Below are 21619 nucleotides of genomic sequence, written 5' to 3'. Positions count from 1 at the left end.
ACAACAGTGTAGTGTGTGATGCCTAAATATATGATCTATCACCTGTTTTAAGATATATCACAAAGACCACTACAGTCACTGTTATAATTTGAGTAGATATATCAACTCATTATATACATAGAGACTTAACAGTTATCCTTTATCTCATAGAGAGGCGCTCTGACTTCAGGTCCGAAACTTGGAGGAAGTGAAGCAGGCTGGCTCAGGTCCTCACAGCTTAACAGCAGCATTGCCTGGCAGCTAAACATCCACAGCAAAGAAAATAAACTCTGTGATTGGTTGATCCAATAGTAACCACACCGAACATTTGCTACGCTATGCGACCCCACTCACAGAGCAAATGTACAGCAGCCAAAGCCACAATGCTGTAAGTTACACAGCCTTATTCCATGGCAACCATGTCGAGTGATTTGACAGCAACTGCTCAGCAGCACCTGCCGTGTGCCTCAGTCCGCCTTGTCTTCCCCGTTCTTGGCCCAGCCTCGGCTCATGGCTGCTACCACAATGCTGTACATGTTGAGCCAGGCTTGACGCAGTGGTGCTGTGTAGGCCTGACCCAGACTGCACTGCAGCATGTAGAGGAGGGACTCACCCACCACCTTAAAGCACAAAACACACACACAGAGAATATTTTACCCCATATTTGTCACAGCTCATTCACTCGTGTAATTGCTTTTCCAGAGTTGTTCCATTTAATTTTTTTCCTACAGCGAATGACTGTGTGTTGACTCCAACCGCCTGATGCTTCCTCCCAAGGTTGAGCAGAAAGTCCTCCAAGGAGTGAAGGTCGTCCAGGTGGCTGACTGCTGCATCGATCACAAGCATCACCTGCGATCACATGCAAATGCACATGCAGAGAGAGTTTCAACCGTGCACAGGCATAGAGTGCAACTTGAGTTTGTGAGTGTGGTAAACAGAGCTCACCTTGGTGACATGTTCCAGGAACTGAGGGCTGGAGAGGCAGTCTTGTGTGGAGCCACAGTTTGTATTGTAGTTGAAAAGAGTGAGGAGCGCAGGGTCCAGCTCAAACAGTCTACCACAGACAAATACCACACTGTTCTATACGTGTATACACATCCATAACAATCAATCTGTAAATCCTGCATCTACAAATCTCTTGTGCTTGTCATGGATTTAGTGGCAGCTGTCTCAGAGTAAATTGTGGATTATTGCAGCTCGTCGCCAGGCAACAAGTCAAGCTTCCGGTCCCTGCATGGTGAAAGTGTGCAGCAAAAGATCTAGCTTGATTCTCTCTCAACACCTTGGTTACGTCTTCCAGCACAGCTTTTAAATAACAGCAGAAAAACAGCAAGATACTTCTATCTTAAGGAAAGCATTTGCTTAGATGAAATGATATCTGCACAGAATAGATGTTCTCCTCCTTTAACACATTCTTCACTGTCTAATTCTATTTGAATTTTGCTGATAGTGTGAAACATTACCTGGAAAACATGATGACACCATGAGGAACTTTATTCTTGCCCAGGCTCTCCCAGCTTCCTCGTATCAGCTCCTTGTCTTTCCCTGACAGCTCCTCCATCCTCCCTCAGGCTGTAAACACAAGGCAAGTTTGTCTAGAGGGGGGAGACAAACAACTTCTCTACAGGACAAGAAGGGGCAGTGTGAGGAAATCCATAACATGTGAGGTAATCCAAGGAGGAAACTTCTGTCACCTGGAAAACAAAGTGGACAATGGAAGAAGCGCAACAGCTGATTTTACCAACAATGTTTCCACAACAAAGGGAGAAACAGCAGCTAGGGATGCACAAATATACTGTACCTTCCTGGAGTCAATCTTCCCTCTGAACTTCTTCTGTTGCAGCAAGGCTTTGGGGTCTGTGTGAGTGTGTTTGTGTGTGTGCAGGCTGCAGCCTTGCCTGACACTCTGGTGCACTTGCTCTCTATCTTTCCCTGGCCCACAGTGCTAGTCAGGGAGAGTTGTGCCACGCTCTTATCTGTCACACTGGCTGCTATCTCTCTCTCCCTTTCCCCGTTTGCCTCTTGATATGCTCTCTCTCCTGCACGGGGATGATATTATTCATGCCACTGAAGGAGAAAAAGAGGGATCCGTCTCTTCTGCTTCAGAGAGGCTGCAGCGAGCCACAGCTCCTCCTGCAGGTGAACCATGGACTAAAACACAGACTGAACATGCACACACAACATACATTGTGCTTACACTGTAAAATACTCAGCGTTCAATAAGAAGACAATTCAAATGCACAAGAAATGAATAAAACATGGTTAAAAAGGAAACACAACATATGCATGTATTGCAGAGCAGTTGCAGTTGTTTAAAGGCTCAGTAGAAAAAGTGTATGTATATATATATATCATGAAAAGGAGCCCCACAGGCAGGGGGTTATTGGAGCGTTATATAAGCTGCTGAGCTGATGAGGATGTGGGAACAGGTGGGCAGGTGGGCGGGTTTCGTCAGGTGATGAGGAATGGAGGGAGCTCAGGGGTAACTGAAGGGCAGGAGAGTCTACACATGTCAGAAAAAAATATCAGACAAATATGTCACAAATATTAGACCTAGAACTCTGTCATTGTGACAGTTAATAGGATTGAGAGCGATAGGATCTATTCCACGGTGTTTCCTCGGCTGCATATATTTGCAACCCATGCATTTACATAATTAAACGTGTGGGAGTTTCTATATCCTAAAGCAGCTGGGGGAAAAATGCACCAATTTGGTAAAAATATATTGTTCATCTGCCAAACAGGGCCACTCAATTAGCCCGATCTGAACATTTGTTTGCCCAGCACACAGCCTCTCATTAATCTAAATGAGACATGTTTATTCCCTCTCTCAGCTTCTAAATGCGTTCCACTTCAGTTTGTTTCAAGACAGGTCACAGGAGTCTGCTACAGCAGGAGGAAGCTTCTCACTTGGATATTATCTGACATATGCTAAGAGATTGGCTCTGTTTTTTCAGCCGTGCATCAGGGGAATCAGAGTCGCATAGTGTTCTCCTGAGGGACGACAAGGCCGAGTGGGGAGGGAAACACGGTTCCCATGACAACCTGACAGGCTAGAGCCCTTGAGGTGTCATGTGATGTTTGATATTTCATGGAAAAGACCCTAGGATTAATTATTATATAAATAAGTTGTTATTTGACAACATTTTAGCTTTTATACTTTTTGGTCTTTTCTTTGTAAAGAATATTCCAAATATTCAGCTAAATACTGTTACAGACTCTCTTTCCCTGCCATTCTCTGTAGTGATGCACACAAGTCAGGAAGGACAAATAGTAATGTTATTTAATGTGGATTTCTTTTACTGTTATGTTCTGATTGAAAGTTGTTCAAACACTGCTTTTAGCGTCAATGCATGACATATCTGCCTACAGAAAAGTATTATCTCTGGTATGAACTGGTGTCTTCATAATGACATTTTGATTATGATGGTTAAGAAAGACATTCTCGTGTGGTTTGTAAGTAAAAATGATTTCTAAAATTCCAGGAAGTCGGCTTTCTAAGCACAGGTTTACAGTGAAGGCCAGTGTATGAGTGTATTTGATGTGGGTCTATGGGCTCAGAGCAGACCACTTAAATGGTCTCAGTGAGATGTTTATTTAGGTAGTGTGGCAAAAGAAACAACTGGGAACTTTAACCAGAGCATCTGAGAAAAGCCTGTGTCAGACATTAAATGTCCTTATGGGACCTGCCCAATCAAAAAATGACCATTGCTTGTTTTTCAAAGATTCAGCAGAGAAAGAGATCGTATGTACCCTGTAATCTTTTATTTTGATATCAAAAGCTTCTTGATTCAGTGTGGGTCAAACAACAATGATTGGTGCAATTTAATGTTATGTTGTTGTTGAACTGTTTATTCTGGTAACCAAGTATCATAATTCTCTAAATTACAGAGTTTTTATTCTTAAGCAAAACTGTGGTCTAAAAAAACCAAACGCAGATTTTTTTACGTTTAATTTATTTTCCTTGAAATGTCATGATATGTGTGTTAAACTCAAAGCATATACAAATATTTACAACCTAGAACGTATACACTTCTATAAACTTTTACTGTCTATAACTTGTAATTGCAAAAATTTCCGATTGTAAAACCCAGAACGTTTTATAATTTCATAATTTATAGTTGAACATCTTAAACAACCAAACGCTTGCTGCGGACAGTAAGCCGTGACATGAATCATTTTTGAGGACGCTGTTGTTTTCTGGCGGTGAAGCCACAAAAACTCTGTGCCGCCTTAACCCTTCTGATCATGGTATTTCTCCTTTGGACTTCACGCTCTTCTCATCCACATCTTCAATTTTCTCCCCGTCGTCTACATTTTCATCCCTAAATCAGACATGTTGGGTTAGAAAATGACTATATTGTAATTATGTCGAACTTTTGCTTGGCTACAGTTTTTGTCTTTTCTTCACTGAAGACTTGCAGGGCAAGCTCAGAAAATTATGTAATGTAAAATGATTTAACCACATGAAGTCCTTGGCTCTGAAGCACTAGTGCTATTCATATTTTTACTGGATACAGTGGTATGTTATGGTGGATGTTAAACAAATTTGCTTAAAAATCCCACCCTGCTTACCTGCTCTGAATGTCATTCTCGTCTATGTCTTCATCTGATCTGGATGATGTTGCCTCTCCTTTTTCTTCAACAAATTGCTCCTTTAATCCGGCTTTCTTCAGCTTGTTCCTGTACGTCTGCTCTGCATGAGCTTTTGCATTTTTCTGCCAGTAAACACTCAAGAGTTATACTGGACAGGCTTGTCATTTAAAACAAGGTTTGATCTGCTCATTTACTGTGCTACTCACCTGTGTCACCTGTTCAAACAAATAAGGGCGTTCACTGACGCGTGCCTTCATGTTCCGTAACTCCTTCATGTACTCTCTCGTCCGCTGATTGTCAGCTTCCCTTCAAGTTGGAGGAGATTACAGTTCCAGCAGTTGTGGTTGTCGTGATGTGACTTTTAAATTTTCCAAAACTGGACTATGAACGGCCTCAATTGATTGACACTCACCAATGCTGCTGTAGTTTCTCATGACACACTTCTTTCAAGCTGCTGTGTGGGTCCAGCAGCCTAGCATGGAGTGAGACCGTCTTCTGCATGACCTGGGACCTCATGTGGAACTTCCTTAACCAGTCCACACTCTCCTGATTCTTGCTCTCCCTCAATTCCATTGACTTTCTGAAGAGTAAAAAAAAAAATCGTAATTTTAGAGGATATAACTATTTAGTGTAAAAGTAAAATACATTTATTTAAAAAATGACTGTCTAAAGTAACAAAGGCATTAAAAATCACCTGATGGCCATGCAGCGCTTCCTGACGGCATCTGTTATAAATGTGGGGAGTGTGTCTGTGGAGAGTGAAGTTAGGGCCCCCATTGATTTGCTTCTACAGAGCTGACTTGGTCTTGGTATCTGTACACAAGGAACAATATGAATATATCAACTTAGAAATAAAACCGATCAGTAGGAAGAAGAGCAACACCTGACTCATAAATTACGTGTAAAATTCTTGGCCCTCTCGACCTCTAACCTGGCTCACCGCAGCAGACAAGTCAGGGCTCTATGGTATATTGAAGTTCTAGGTTTACCAAAAACACATATCCTACCTCTACTCCTCTGGCCACTGCTTATCTACGAAGTCTACGAACCATCATGGAAGGCTTCGAGAGAAAGATCATTCAGAGAGTTCCCACACAGGTGGCTTGAGCAGCAGTGCCCTGTGCTGGTGAAACACCAAGCTGTGGTTTCCCTGCTGCAGACTGGTAGAGGAGTTCAAGATCATCTGAGACAGGGAGCTACTTCTCTACGAGACTCCACTGACTCAAAATTCACCTCATCAAGGTCAGAACAGAAAGGAAGTGGTGTGAACAAGATGCAGTAGAGCGAGCTGAGGAAAGGCTGCGGCAAAGCATTTTGGTTGGCACAGTGGAGACCGGTCAGGCCGGCCTTGAAAGCATCCAACAACCTGCTTTAGTAGAGCCAGTGAGAAGAAGCTCCACCAGCTCGTATAGTCTGTTCACTTCAGCAAGACACTGGCAGACATCATCGCAGTCAACACACTCAGGCCTGACATGGTCCTAAAGTCCAGGGAGTCTAAGCAATGGGTTTCAAGCTGAGCTTCCCTTAGACAGACAGATTAAAGGAGGCTCAGAGCACAGTATGTATATCATGTAGCCAACTGTCAGTGACAGGGGAAGAAGGACTGCTGTTAGCCTGTGGAAGTGGCTTGTAGGAGCTTTGGAGGCCAGTCTCTTCACCAGATCCTTGGACTCCATCAGGAATATCCTCAAAGCAGCTTCCTGATGGCTCTGGTTGAAGAGGGGTGACACATGACAGAATGGACTACCTGGACTGAAGTTGGGGCCTGAGCACCCACCTGCTTGGTCTTCTGGTGAGGTTTTCAGATGATAAGGGTATCAGGGTATATCACTGCCGATGTGACCAGGTTGCACCACAAGTTGTATTATACATAGAATAGCTATTGTCGCGACTTTCCAGAACAATTAAGCTGCTGAGAAGCTGAGGTTGGGCTTAGTATTTTGTATGATGGGCTTACCAAAGAAATCACTGCAATACGAAAAATACACTTGACTTTTTATGAATGAACAAAAATAAACGGACTTATGATGACGTGCATTAACTAAAAAAAAAGTAATCAAAGTGAGCCAAAAACAATAGCGGTCAACAATATACCCATACCCATGTGACCCGCTATCCGCCTTCTCATTATAATCCCACAATAAATGATTTCATAAATAAGAACCCAGAACACCAAAATATAACACCCTACATACCTTAACCTTAAAAATACTTAAAATATACACTTAAATCCATCCATGGCTCAATCAGCTATACATTTATCAACTATGAGGTAATTTAGTACTATAACCCAAGTTTGTTGATCTACAAACTGAAGGTTGGCACTCAAAGACGCTTCTGTAAAGAAGCGTCTTTGAGTGCCAACCTTCAAACACAAATTTAAATATAGATAATAAATACAGTAGCTTAGACAGAAGAATCAGCCTTTAAATGCCTGACAGAGTTAATTAAGTTCCTCTTTAGTAACTATATAATACCTGAGTGAGAACATTAGTCAAAAAGGGTAAAAAAGGGCTCTTTTTATCACTTTGGATCAGTGTTAATTACTGACATGCTTATTTAACTACATCTGTAAATATTTTTACTCATGTGAAGACATTTGAATGAAGATTCCATATTAGTTTTAAAAATGTGATGAATTTCACAAACTATATTTCTGTCCTAAAGTGTGTAAAGAATTGTAAACGCTAGAAAAATCCAAACATGTAATCAAAAAAAGAAAGAAAGCTTGACTAAAATTGCTCCTATCGGTTGTGTTAACTCCAACCAAACTGTAAGGATATGAATAAATGAATAGCAGCAACTAAAATATTAACCAAATAACCATTTCCACAATTCTCAAAGTAAACCAAACAACATCTCTGAGGTATTGAAAATGTTTTACCTGTAAGGGTTCAGAACTTATCCTACTTTGCCTCGCAGGCAGCGCTGCTGTCCTCAGATGAAAGGGCTGACATTTTATCCCGTCTTTATTCTGTGTCTTTTTCAGCCCCTGTGTCTGCAAAGCTCTGTGCATCCTGCTGAAATCAGGGATCTGATGGTTGATTTTAGGCTGGAAGCTCGGCCTCTCATTTAGGAATCCCAACTTTTCCTTCCTGGTGCGGTCAGCAGTGCGAAGTTTGGTGCTGCCAGACACAGCAGGACTCTCTCGTTGGACTGATGTCAGAGTGGCAACTTGTCTGCAAAGTTCCTGGTCTGTCCAAAATAACAGAGAGGCAGAAAATATGATTTAGTAACGTCGCAAGTGTAAGAGACACAAATTCAACATCCGATATTTTTGTCTTTCAACACTTAGATCCCATTTCACTTCATCTACTGCAAAAAAAAAAAAAAAACGTTCATTTGTATATAGGCTATTAAAAAGGCAGAAGTGAATTAATCTATATACATTTAAAATACAATTTATTTTAACAACGCTGAATGTTTTTATAAAGTTAAAATGGAAAAGTAAAAAAAAATATAAATGCAAAATATAAATATAAATACAATGTAGGTCAGATTTCAGGAACATAATGAGCAGTGTGTGTTGTTTTTAGCACACTGGATTCTGCATACTATCAAATTTGTGAACCACTGCATCTCTTCAAAGTTCTGGTTCTCTTCTCCTGTCAATAATCTCCCACTTTAGGTCTGAGTAAAACTCTTTCTTCTTTTAAGAGCAGGCTGTGAACTTCTTTTTGACTCAGGTTTGCATTAGAATAACTTCTAGCTATGCAGCTAAAGGCTTTAACCACTATCTCTTTTATGCATCCACGCCCCAATACACAGAACTTTAATTTTGTTATGTCCTTAAATTTGTGGTTAGGGCTTCTATTATTTTCATAGTCAGTCACAATTCATACATTATCAACTTGATTCAGGTATTGTTTTGCTTATTTTTTAATTTGATGTACTTTACTAATCCAAGAGAAATTCTGGTTTTACACTCTGTTAATTAGAGACATGTTTCTAACACACATAGGCCCGACACAAACCGGACCAATGGACATATATTAATAAGAAATGTCAGAGTGGGGCTGCTACACACGGAGTACACCAGAGCTGTTGAGGGTTTGGTGCCTTGCTCAAGGGTACCTTGGCAGTACTCGGGGCCAACTTTGGTCCGCACTGGAACTTAAAACGGCGACCCCCTGGTTCCCAACCCAGATCTCTACAGACTGAGCTACTGCCGCCCCCAGTTCCTAGGTCATGCAGAAGACAGTCACACTCCAAGCTAAAGATTCTGATCTCTTGATGTTATCAATGAATTCTAAATTTAAACGAGCGAGCTTTACCATCAGCAAAGAAAAACCCACCTTTCAGTTCTGAATCTGTCTTTAGCAAATCTTTAGCCTCTTTATCTGGAGGTTTCTTAACAGCAGCGACCTTGTTTTTATTATCCTGTGACACTTGGTCTGACATTGCTATCAACTTCTCTTTTTTCTCCTTTTCTCTCTCCTGAAAGTTGAAAGGTTTTTGAATAGAGAGCAAGAAGTCCCTCCTCTGCTCACGACCCTGCTTCCTCTCTTTCTCTCTCAGCTCCATCATCTCCTGATAGAGGGGCTGAGTGACGTGGCTTGGGACTGGGAGAGCACAGAACTTCTTCTGACACTCAGCCTCGGCCTCCCTCTCTTTTCTCAACTGTGTAGGGGTAAAGGTGGTCCTGTCCGGAAAATGCTTCCAGCTTGTTGCACAAACAGATGCTGGAGGAGATGAGTTTGGCCTCTCTGACTGTCTGGGATGGTGAAAAGTATCTTGACGTTGAGATGTAGATCTTCTCAGATCACCATGTCTTAAAAAAACAACAGCAGAGATTGTTAGAACATAATAACATACTGCTCGACAAACTGGAACAGTGGGTGGGACTTTCTGGTAATGTACTGAACTGGTTCAAGTCAAACTTACATGGCAGGGACTATTTTGTTTGTTTTGTCTACTTTAAATCTGGGCATAGAAATATAATATGTGGCCCAAGGATCCATTTTTGGGGCCCATTCTTTTAAATATCTACATCCTGCCGCTTGCTCGGATTCTAGAGTATCATAACATCTCTTACCATGTTTATGCAGATGACACACAACTGTATTTCTCAGTTACCTCCTATTATAATTGTCTTTGTCCCTAAAAAAAGAAACACTAAAGTACATTGACTCCAAATGTAGGTGTTATTATGGCCTCTGATCTAAATTTGAACAGTCACAAAATCTGCCTATTACCACCTTAATATATGATGAACAAAGGATTAATGTCTAAAAATGACGACTTTTTCATGCTTTTTTTAGCATACTATATTATTCAAAGAGTGTCATTACAGGTCTTAATTAAAAATGTATCAGACAGCTGCAATTCATCTAAATGTTGCTGAAAGAGCAATGTATTTTATTTTGATGAAATCTATATTAAATATGTTGTTTTTAATGAATCTTTCTATTTGAATATACATTTTAATCAATTAATTCAATGAATTTTGTTCAATTATTTTAATTAATTTAGAGATCTCACTGACAATTGGTGAAGTTTTGAGATGTAAAGACTGTGGGTTGATTTCACCACAACAGCACCCCTGTGGTTGTCCTCAGGGGAGTATCAGGCTATACCTGATACAGACTGTATGCCTAAATCATCAGGAAGATCTTCGTGGAAGGATTGTTATACAAAATGTATTTTGATTAAGCAGGACCAGTAAGCGTACCTGTGTATACCTGCTAGGTAAGACTTTTAACTTGCCTTGCCTTTAGGAACACACACACACATGTATTTATATAATTTATAATAAAAAGGGTGGAACACAATAAAAATAAAAACCTACTTAGCATGCTGGTTTACTTTATTTTTGTCACCAGACTCTTGATTATCATATGTGGACAAGAGAGTATTCTGATGGATTCTCCTCTCCAGCTGCTCTCTCTGTTCCTTCTGTGTCTCCTGAAGTTGCTTCATGAGAGCCTCCTTCAGGGTCTTCAGCTGCTGCTGGAGAATCAACTCTGATCTGAGTCCTTCTTCCAGAAAGGTCTCCAGCTTTGACATATTCCTCTGACCTGTGAGACTGCTAAAAAAAAAAAAAAAGAATTAATAAAAGCCAATTTGAGTCCACATTTAGTAAAAAGATTACTCTTGTTTACCTTTATCTTGCAGTATATTATTAAACGTTTTACAGTCTATATTGTCCCAAACATATAGACTGTAAATGAAGAGTTAATTTGCAAACACAGATAAAACCCATTCTGAAAAACAGAACTTTAAATATAGCTGTTAGGTTATCCAAACCCAATACAGTCTTAGGGGAAGCCACAAAACCTGTGGTGTGATATTACCTTAAATAAACAATAAATAAAAACGTTTTTTTAAACGGAACTACTTTTGCAAATGAGCTCTTTCAACCTGGTCCCAACCAAAGACTGTAAATATTACCAGTCACGCAAACTGTTGCAATCTTCTTCATGTCACTTCATGTATTTATATTTTAAAAACAATGACTGAATGGTATGTAAACCAAACTTGACGGCTAGAAATGACAACACACATTTTGTTAACATTAAGTTGCCCTTTTTATTGTATGCTAAGGTGTTTATATTTTAAAAATGCCGCGCATTAAACTTCCCGACAACTCCATATTCAGTTTGTGTGAAAAAGGGGTTACCATGGCAACCTCACCTCGGGCACTCGGGACGTGTAGGTTATTTATTTATTGTTAAGTTCGTGGCTGAAATACGTCTCGACGTGCATTTACCTGTAAACCTATATTCAATTCCGCTCTAATATCCCGCCACTTAAAAGCATGATAACCATCAATACACCGACATTTGAAGCGAAAGTTATGATGAATACAGCAAACCCTGGTAGGAGACGAGCTTCTCGCTGGCTCCAAAGCGTCTTCCAAACCCATTTAACTTTGCTCTGTCATGAAACACTGCCATGTTTTCGGAAGGATAATGACATTTATAGATGGTACAAATGTAACAGTAGTTAGTATTATTAGTGAAAGGAAGCAACTACTTAAAACTCACTCCTCTGTTTTGATCGCATTAGCACCGTTTGTGGACATCAGCAGCAACACCAGTCGCCACAGACGTCTTCTCTGATTGGTCACGAAACCGGAAGTACTTCCTTTGGAGCGCTTGTCAACACAACATGGCAGGATTACAGAAGAGACACGGCCGCTGTTTTTAAGGACACAATCAAGGAGAAACGTCTTTTCGATTGCCATATGAACGTGTCCAGACTTCGTACTCGGACTGGTTTGATTGGAGAGTTGTCCTAAATGAAGAAAGATTAAACCATGCACAAGTTAACAAAGGCAACGCTGGCCTTAAACGGTCTTGGTCGGTTTTATATTGCAGAAAAGCATACATCTGCTATAAAAATCATCAGACGAGGATTAGTTAGTGCTGATCATGGGGGTGACTCAGACAAGAGTGATGTTTATGATGTTATTATATCCGGAGGAGGAATGGTTGGATCTGCAATGGCATGTTCTCTAGGTGAGTGAGGCTTTCCTAAGACTGACTGTCAACATGTGGGTGTTTGACTTGTGGGTGTTTGCTAAAAGCTAAATCTAAAATAAAAATAACAAAACCACTTTAATAAGGATCTGTCCTCATGTATGTCATACCAGATTGTCCACCACAAGATTAAGACTCTGTCTACAAAAGTGTGCTGTGCTGTGTTTGCTTTTCTTTTTTCTCTTTTTTACAATAATTGCATGATTTATATTAGGTATGGATCCTAACTTGGACGGTAAGAAGATCCTCCTGCTTGAGGCAGGTAACAAGAAAGTGATGGACAAGGTCCCTGACACCTACAGCACCAGAGTCAGCTCCATCAGCCCAGGCTCTGCGACCCTTCTCAGTGGTATAGTTTATCTACTTTTACAACATGACACACAAAAACACTTGTTTTCCATATCTGGGGATGAAATGCATTGTGCAACTTAGAGGACGATTTCAAAAGTTATTTCTGTGGTGATTAGTTCCCTTCCTGGGAGAGGCTTGAGGTGTGAGACTATTTAGAAAAACGCCCACACAGTAAGCCAGGGATCAGACACTGTCCAGACTCTTTGGCTTTGGAGGGATCATATCTGACCTTGATTGGTCCTCATCTGATACGTCAACCTGGACATTTCCTAACACTACGTTTTTTCGTAGTTATGAGACTTTTGTTAAAAGTATAACTAAATGTTTGAGATTAAGGAAAGCGAAAATATTGGACATTTAGTTGCGTAACTTAATCTGGGCCTGATAGACTAATAAGTGTGACATGGTCTATATTCTAAGTCCACCATGCGAGGTCTCGAAACCATAAAGATAGTTGTGACTATCAGTCTGGTCCTTTGTTTTTGTTATTTCAGGATTCAAAACTGTGTCGTACTGGCTTATGATCCACTGTTGCACTGTTATTTCTCATCAAAAATACATTTTCATTGTTGAACGCTTACATTGTTATTTTCTTACTGACCCAAGAATACACATGAACACAGCAAACACAGTGACTCACAGTAGTTGTTGTTGTGTAGAAAACAATCGTAGGGTTAAACAGTTTGTCCGTATTACAGTGAAGTTTATCCACATTTCCCCTGAATCAGGTCTGAATTTACATCAAGTTTACATTAGGCTCAGACCCTTACGCTGGTCTTTTGCATTATATTTGTACAGTTTATTATCTTCATCTGATCAAAGTCTTTATTTAATCTTGACACTGAAGTTTCATTGGAGTATTCCATAGAATTTCTGCATTAGCAGTAGTGCCGCGCAAGAAGTTGATTGGAAACATCGTGCTTTGCTGTGACATTGAATTGCCTCAAACTGTTATGTGGATAAACAGAAAATGGTACATATATCCCTCATGCTAATGGAAAATGTTTACTCTATCTTTTACAGCAACTTTACACAAGATGTTAAATTCTTGTTTTTATGGTTTTTAATATAGTTGGATAGGATATCGCCCACTACCACTTAATATAGTGGATGCTGAATTCTGGTATGTAGCACCAGAGCGAGCACTGAGTCAGAGATGTATAAAGATGAATCCAGATGTATTTGTGTTTTTCACTATTTATCTTGTGATTTAGCAGATAGGATCAGTAAATCAGTTTTGAAAAAATCAGATTAGGAAATGTCAATGATGCTTCCTAAATGCTCTGTAGAGTATCAGCAAGTACTTAATGCATGATTTGAATGGGGCTTATAAACACAACTTTTAAGATCCCCAAATATCAATTTTTTTCCCCTTCTCCAAACTAAAACATGTACAGGAATAATAAACATTCTGTCTGCAACTAGAAACCGTTTATTCATAGAAGCAAATAAAAAAAGTGAGTCAGTCAAGGCAAGTAAAATGCTAGCTATGAATGTTTTCAAATCACACTTTTTAACGCTATATCTTACGTTTTATTTAAAATGATTATCATTTGATTTTGTAAAAACCAGAAATGAAAGCAACTTTATGTCAAATCTAAGTGTCTCCTCTCCTCTTCAGCTGACACATGACGTGAGGAGGAGCTGTTAGCCAGTCTGCAGTTAACGTTGGCTCAGCTTGGTTTTAGTTTAGGATTTCTTCAGTCATATGTGTCAGGCCAGACACCAGTGGTAGCAACATATCACTATCAAACAGGGTTAGAAGGACAGACTACGGTCTGTGATAGTAAAATTATATGTTTATTTTCGTTGCACTATATCATCTGGGCTCTAGTTATCAGCATGTTCTGACAATCAGTAATCAAATCCATTTGTCAAAAAGGAAAAATGGTGTCAGAACATCTTTAAGCAGCAGAAATATGTCTCCTCCTTTAAAGACGAACATTTGTATTACTTCGGACCTTCAGGTGAACAGAGGGAAACTCATCCACTTTACTTGACGTTTCTCTGTTTTTTTTAATTCTTTCCCAGTGCTGCTTCAATCTGCCCAGTTCCTTTAAAACATGACCCTGATCACACTGACTCATTAGATTGATTTCCTTCCAGCATGTACGCAATAAAGACGTGTTTTGACTTTCACTATGTGATTTCTTTTTTGAAAATTTGAATACATTATTTGCCTAATTCTACCTTTCTACATTTCTTAACTGTTTGGAAATGTGTTTGTGCACGCTCAGGTATAGGAGTATGGGACAACATCACAAAGATGAGGTGCAAGCCGTATAAAAAGATGCAGGTATGTTGACTTCCTGTTCACTACAACAGTAAGTTTCTTTTTTTAGAAAGTAGGGCAACACATGCTTTAAGTAATTACAAAGTTCAAAGAAAGTTCCATGAAAGTATACACTAAAGCCTTACTGCAACAGTATGGCTCTAACTTATACATCTTGAGCTTTCCGTCATATGTCCTCCAGACATTCTAATTCACAGCCTTACTGTATGTATTTCTGTCATCCATCAATCATGGCACCATGCAATTTGCGGAGAGCAAAATCTGTGACTCTCAGCGTCTACTCAGTCATTCAGCTTAATGAACAAGCAACACAATACGGTATCATATAATCATGTGTATGGTATGTAATTGTTCCCATTAAAATGGCAAACGGGTGGTTTCACGTAGCATGCATTTTGTTCATTCCTCTGTGGAATTTAAGGGCTTTCAGTAGCTTTGACGGATCTTTCGCACGAGGATTTCCAAGGAAAAAAAGGGAGATTTAAAAGAAGGCCATCTCCTGACGTTTTCAAAGCACTAAACATGAACACTATTTATTAAAGCCATGTTTTTTAATAGAGAGTCAATTATTTTGATGTTTTTTAAATTGCTACTCTTTCCTCTCATCTTCTAATTAAGAAGATTCATGTGAACAATGGTAAAAAGATGAAAGATTAGGAGAATGGTTGTTTGCTGCAGAGTGAACTGGCTTTATGGCTGTGGGCGCAGGCTCAGGCCCTCTCGTAAGATGTGGTCGGCGTGTACCAAACCCTGACCGCAGGGCTTCTCTCTGGGCCTAAGATGTCATCTTGCAGTGCCTTCCAGTGATTATAGTAGTGTACCTCTCCCATTATACCTTCTCTCTGCCACCACTGTTTTGGCTTGTTTGTCCATTGAATTGTAGTCATATCCATCTCAGCCAAAGCACTGGAAAGTATGTACTGCAGGACAACTCGAAATAACATTCTTTCCATGCTTTAAAATGCTCTTCCGCCTTAGACATTGAGCATTTAGCATTGAGAGGTTTAGATTTGAAATAAAAGTTGAACGCTGTTTTTCTCTATCAACAAATCATTTTTCACCCACAATCCTTTTCTCTTTCACGTTGCAAGGATGTGTATTGTTTAAAACCTTGCACAGAAAGTATCCAAAAGCCTGCATCATTTCACCTCACGTTAAACAAACCCAAAACAATTTTGGGCTGGTCTCAGTAAATCTTTCTTCCCAACCACTTATCACAAGCTGCAAACCCACTGCCATTAGTGGTTTTCTGTGGAGTATATCCCCCTACTTTATGGCAAGTTGGAAAGAAGTAGTACATCAGCATATTACTGCACAATGATGGGTTGTGTCACCATAGTTACAAGTCAGGAGAGAATTAATCTTGTAGAAACACTTTTTTTTTTTTTTTTTTTACCCCCTCATGTTGAACTCAAATGGGCGTCCAGGGTTGAAATTAAGAAGCCTACAACTAAATCTCAACCTGCTGCTTTTGGTTGCGGGTAGATATTGATTCAGTCTGTGTGTACACAAACATGTCATTTGTTATTTGCCTTTCCGAGAAAATGTTTTTAAAAAATCCACATCACAGCATGTCATGTCCATTAAGTTAAAGTCAAACGTCCAGCCAGAGGGGTGCTGGTGACCCTGGTGGTGTATGTATGCATGCTGTGCCAACCTCCAACAGTAGCTAAACTTTGATGTGTTCAGCTAAGCGAAGCAGCACTTCTCTGCCCAGCTATATATAGGGAAAGGGGATGCATTTAAGGATAGACTTGTAGACCACATGCATAATTGGCCTCTCATTTAGGTTTGGGATGCCTGCTCGGATGCCCTGATCACTTTCGATAAGGAGAATCTGCAGGAGGAGATGGCGTACATCGTGGAGAACGACGTCGTTGTGGCTGCGCTCACAAAGCAGCTGGACAGCCTGTCTGGTAAGCAGAGCATCTTATGATTAAAACATGAATCCTCACACAGTAGCAGCACTCTGTAAGAACCTTCTCAGTCCTGTTCCATCTTCCTAATAGATGCTGAGTCTGGCACTTAATGCCACCACATTTATTCCATCCTGTCCCCAGATTTGTGTTTTGTTTGTTCCCCCTCCTGGTGCCTTTTTAAAATACAACTAAAGCTCTTGAAGCGTTTATGTTTATTTTCCTGTAATTTCAATCAAAACCTCACATTGTGGGAGCTTGCAAAAGCCCGGCACCCTCTGTTGACACGTGAAGTGGTCCAGTGACCTATTTAAAGCCGTCATGTGCTCCCGAGCTTCTCCACCTCTAAAGACACGAAAGCGCTGACGGTCTCTAGTGCCGCTCTGCTGTTGACATTAGACCAACTTTTGTGAGGTTCGCAAATAAAACTTTGCTCAGCTATGTGCTTGACAGTTAAAGTGGCATATTTATAAACAGTTTTCAACATTTTGCGCCAAACAACGGATGTGTGGTTGCAGCACGTTTTTGCCTCATGTGCCTGCCATTTGTCCTCCACTCTCTCTCTCTCTCTCTCTCTCTCTCTCTCTCTCTCTATCTCTATTTCCTCTCTTTACCCATGGTGCTGTTGTGTTCAGCGCAGTACGAGAAAAGTGCTCCAGGCCAGCTGTTTTCAATGTTACCATGCTCTCCAATCACTGAAAACCAAATTTTTATGTCGTGTTCAGGGACCAGTAGCAGTTCTGTGGACGGGTCCTGCTCCAAGTCAGCCTGAGCCAGCGTAGCTCAAGATCCTTTCATGTTTGGGAAGGACCAGCAGCTGATATTTTAGGCAGAGGGGCTGTTTTAGTGCAAACTCCTGGCAGCTGGCAGCATGTGTAAAGCGTGGCGTGGTGTTCTTGTAGATAAACACTATTAGTCAGTGCTATGTGACAGGCCAAGGCCATTTAGAAGACTGTCAAATGTGAACTTCAGCAGTTGCATGTGCCAGGGAGGAAAACCAGTGGTGTTTTATGAGGTGGTTTATAGATCTTCCACTGCTTTGGCTGCAAGGCAAACCATCCTCGCGTTTGGACTGAAACAGTTGCAAAGCACTGATTTCGTGTGATGATACACACAAAGGACCACGACTGATCCCTTTGTTGTGAGAGAGTCACACCAGTTTTATTTTAAGGACTACTGCTTATTGTTCTTGTTTAGCAGACTCCAAAGTCACCATTTTCTATGTCTTTGTTGCCCATCAGATGACGTGCAAGTGAAGTACAGGTCCAAGGTGGTGAAGTACAGATGGCCCATGTCTCACCAGGCAGCAGAGTCTGTCCCGTGGGTGCAGGTCACACTGGCCAGCGGAGAGACTATACAAACCAAACTGCTGGTCAGTTTGATTTCACCCTTCAACTCGTAGTTCTTTCATGTGTCTTTGCTTTCTTGTTTCATTTTTTATGTCTGAATATGTTTGCAGATTGGTGCAGACGGTCCAAACTCAATGGTAAGGCGCGAGTTGGGGATACCAACAGTCAAGTGGAATTATGACCAGTCCGCTGTGGTTGCTGTGCTGCACCTATCAGAGGTGAGTATCCCCTCCATCATATCCATACAGATTACAGAAAACAGATTTTTTTTTTTTTTGCTGTAATGTGTGTTTATACTTTCAGCAAACAGCATTGTATTGTACTGAGTGAATGTACTCAGTGTTTGGAATATGACAGTCATTTTGTTGTCACATCTGTCAGCATGCAGAGAACGATACACCCACTAAGAAGTACACTTTATTATATCATGTTTTGGTGTGCAGTATATATAATTAGCACCTATGCAATACAATACAATACCACAATATTTCAGTGTTTGATTTATGTGTTGCCAGCCCACGGAGAACAATGTCGCATGGCAGAGGTTCCTCCCAACTGGGCCTATTGCGATGTTACCGGTAATATATCTTCATTTTTCTCCTGTAATTCTTGTCTTGCTAAATATCCGTCTGTCACTTAAGTATTTGGTATTAGTGTCCTCGTTCTGTGCCTGCAGCTGTCAGACACCGAGAGCTCTCTCGTATGGTCGACTAGCCATCGGCTCGCGGAGGAGCTGCTGGAGCTGGACGAGGAGAGCTTTGTTGACGCAATCAACTCTGCCTTTGTGAGTCGCCCTCTATCCATCAAAATGCTGATGCTGTGTTTAAATTCTGATTGACCATGAGTCAGAGAGATGTTCATAACTTTTTTGGGCACTGTGAGGTATGTGGCAGGGGTGCTCCATAGACCCCATAGACCAATTCAGCTGTTTTCACTGACTCATACAAACAATAATGTCATTGTTGGGCCCAAACTATAAACAATTCTAATATTTCACTGTCCGTTTCTTTGTGTTTGGAGAAACTCCTTTTTCCCAAGCTGGCTATTTTTAAAGGGCCTGTTGATGGACAGGGTCACCACGGTTGAGTCACGTTTGGTTTCAGGCCTGGTTTGCTAATTAAACCTGTGGTCTCCCAGTGTGGACCATTACTGCATGGAATGTTTTTCAAACAGAGCTAATTCAACAGCATAGCCTGGCCAGCATCTTCTTTTAATTAGCCCAGCTCACACAGGTCTGCCAAACCAGTTGGTTAGGGAGGGGAAAAAAGCACTTTCTCTGGCATGGAGTTCAGCTTAGCTCCTATGTCAGCTAATTTCTTTGACCACTCGAAAGGCTAATGTCTGTTTTCTCTCTCTTGTCTGACCATTTTCCCTCGCTGTGATGTGTCTGTGTCTTCTCACCTACAGTGGAGTAATGAGAACCAGTCAGAGCTGATCGAGACAGCCGGCTCGCTGTTCCGCAGTGCCCTGTCGGCCATTATGCCATCTGCAGGTTCACCCCGACAGCTTCCCCCGAGTGTGGCGGGGATCGGCCCAAAGACACGGGTCATGTTTCCTCTGGGCATGGGTCATGCATCAGAGTACATCAGGCACAGGGTCGCTCTCATCGGGTAAAACTGTCAATTATACCTTTATTTAACCTTTATTTTTTTTAGGAATTTTCCCACTGAGGTACAAAATCTTTTGTGAATGAACTCCAAGACAGCAGCATAAAGAGCTTCACATTAAAGAACAAAAATAGACAAAGTCAGCCATCAAACCATGACTTAGGGGCATTTAATGTGCATTCAACGGTTTTATAATAATGTATCCTGTAAAGAAAAAATATGAAAGATACTTTCACTAAAAAATGTAAGTGAATTCAAGGAATGACGTTCAAAATGTGTCCACATGACAGGTTGCAGACACTTAATGATGTCATGACAAAAGCAAAGAACTCTGTAGTAAGATTTAAAGTCAAGATACCTGTCGATAAATTCTCAATAAACCATCTTTTTGAAGCATTACTTTGAGCTGTTGTTGTTTTACCTCACATGTAAGGGAACTTCCCACAGTGATCCTGCACTCAGCATAAAATAGCACACTGTGAGTCAACAGAGGGGAAATGTTTGTCTTTGCAGGGATGCAGCCCATCGTGTCCATCCTCTTGCGGGTCAGGGAGCCAACCTGGGCTTCGGGGATGTGGCTTGTCTCACGCAGCTCCTGAGCCAGGCGGCCTTCAACGGGAAGGACCTGGGTCAGTGAGAACTCTCAACAGACACAAACACTGCGACCAAGGCGCAGTGGTTTACTCTAAGCTCTTTTCCATAACTCCAGCTCAAGCGCATGCTGTTGACCTGAATTATAAAAAGCTGCAGCTTTTCCGGTAACATCTATTTGATGTTGTTTTTGCTGTTCGTTATGCCAGGCACTGTATGGAAGCTGCTTTTCATTCAAAAAATGAATTCCTGGGGGCGCTGATAGCCTAGTGGTTATGACGCGTGCACCATGCGCAGCCGCTGTGGGTTCAAATCCAGCCTCAGCCCTTTGCTGCATGTCATCCCCTACTCTCTACTCCCAACATCTCCTGTCTCTCTTCAGCTGTCATATCTAATAAAGGCAAAATGGGCCCAAAAAATATCTTAGTACCAGTGTGTTGACTTCATTTAGAAAACATATGACAAACTTAAACTGTGTTTTTCAACCCTTTGTCTGTGTAGGAGCAATGCAGCACCTGTTAGAATATGAAACTGAACGCCAGCGACACAATCTGCCCATGATGGCTGCCATCGACCTCATGAAACGACTTTACTCCACCAACGCTGCTCCTGTCGTCCTCCTACGCACCTTCGGTCTGCAGGCCACCAACATGCTCCCAACGATGAAGGTAAGCCTGAACAAATCCTTCTGTGAATCTCAGTGAACCTGCCCATCACTCAGATAACATCAACCACCTGTCAAACCTAAGTCCCGCCTCCAGGCCGACCCCACCCTTCACCCTCTTTTCTGATTACACGGAGCTTTACTTAAGCCATCTCTATAATTTCCAGGGTTCTGAACCTACTACTATGGCATCTAAGTTTAGCCCCAAATTTAGTGTTACCAAAAGTGTGTGGGTGGGGTGCAGAGCTGGCCCTGGGGCAGCGGACAGCGGTGTTGGCTCGTGTTTTCACACCCCTTTTATTATGACCACTCATGTGAAATGGCTTTATACCCTACTAAGTGATTCAGACCAACACAACTGTAACAGGTTTAAAAGGCATTTCACTATGGAGGCACGGAGTAAGACGTGGCCTTTTTTCCATATTAAATGTTTTGAGTTTGCTGGTTTACAGGTTCTTTAAAGCGGCTTTTAGTAAGCATGAGTCAAAGGTGAGCGGGTTTCTGATGTTGTTGATGTCTCTTTTTACCTTCACAGGAGCAGATCATGGCATTTGCAAGCAAGTGATGCAGCTGTTGGCAGATGTCCAGAGGCTGTTACCTTTAAAGGCTGTAAAAATGTTGAATGTAAAAATAAAATATTAAAGATATATTTTAACTTTTATGTGACTTTTCTTTCTTCTCATTTGTTCTTTGGTGCCATTCAAACAAAAACAGTGCACCACCTTGCCATTGTAAGAAGCATACAGCAGCACTCTAAAATCATAAACTGTTTATTTTTTTATGAAAATATGC

General features: G+C 41.1%; 2 protein-coding genes across 2 annotated transcripts; one reads left to right on the top strand and one right to left on the bottom strand.

Moving 5' to 3' along the window:
* Positions 1 to 1534: 1534 nt before the first annotated feature.
* Positions 1535 to 11660, bottom strand: fam161b (FAM161 centrosomal protein B). The gene is made up of 10 exons (XM_065966312.1): positions 11562 to 11660; positions 10364 to 10603; positions 8871 to 9346; positions 7460 to 7770; positions 5270 to 5388; positions 4988 to 5155; positions 4782 to 4881; positions 4555 to 4697; positions 1781 to 4304; positions 1535 to 1673 (listed from the first exon to the last, which is right to left on the bottom strand). Exons 1-9 carry the CDS (start codon positions 11597 to 11599, stop codon positions 4226 to 4228), a joined length of 1674 nt encoding a protein of 557 aa, XP_065822384.1. The 5' UTR covers positions 11600 to 11660; the 3' UTR covers positions 1535 to 1673; positions 1781 to 4225.
* A 27-nt stretch (positions 11661 to 11687) lies between these two features.
* Positions 11688 to 21488, top strand: coq6 (coenzyme Q6 monooxygenase). Its single transcript, XM_029276644.2, has 12 exons — positions 11688 to 12035; positions 12271 to 12405; positions 14645 to 14703; positions 16490 to 16616; positions 17858 to 17988; positions 18076 to 18183; positions 18481 to 18543; positions 18642 to 18749; positions 19373 to 19575; positions 20086 to 20201; positions 20665 to 20831; positions 21363 to 21488. Exons 1-12 carry the CDS (start codon positions 11834 to 11836, stop codon positions 21390 to 21392), a joined length of 1449 nt encoding a protein of 482 aa, XP_029132477.2. The 5' UTR covers positions 11688 to 11833; the 3' UTR covers positions 21393 to 21488.
* The last annotated feature ends 131 nt before the right edge of the window (positions 21489 to 21619 follow it).

Source organism: Labrus bergylta, chromosome 18 (assembly GCF_963930695.1).
Source record: "Labrus bergylta chromosome 18, fLabBer1.1, whole genome shotgun sequence".
Classification (NCBI taxonomy): Eukaryota; Metazoa; Chordata; class Actinopteri; order Labriformes; family Labridae; genus Labrus; species Labrus bergylta.
The sequence above is the reverse complement of the archived record's forward strand: the minus strand, read 5'-3'. Positions and strand labels throughout refer to the sequence as shown.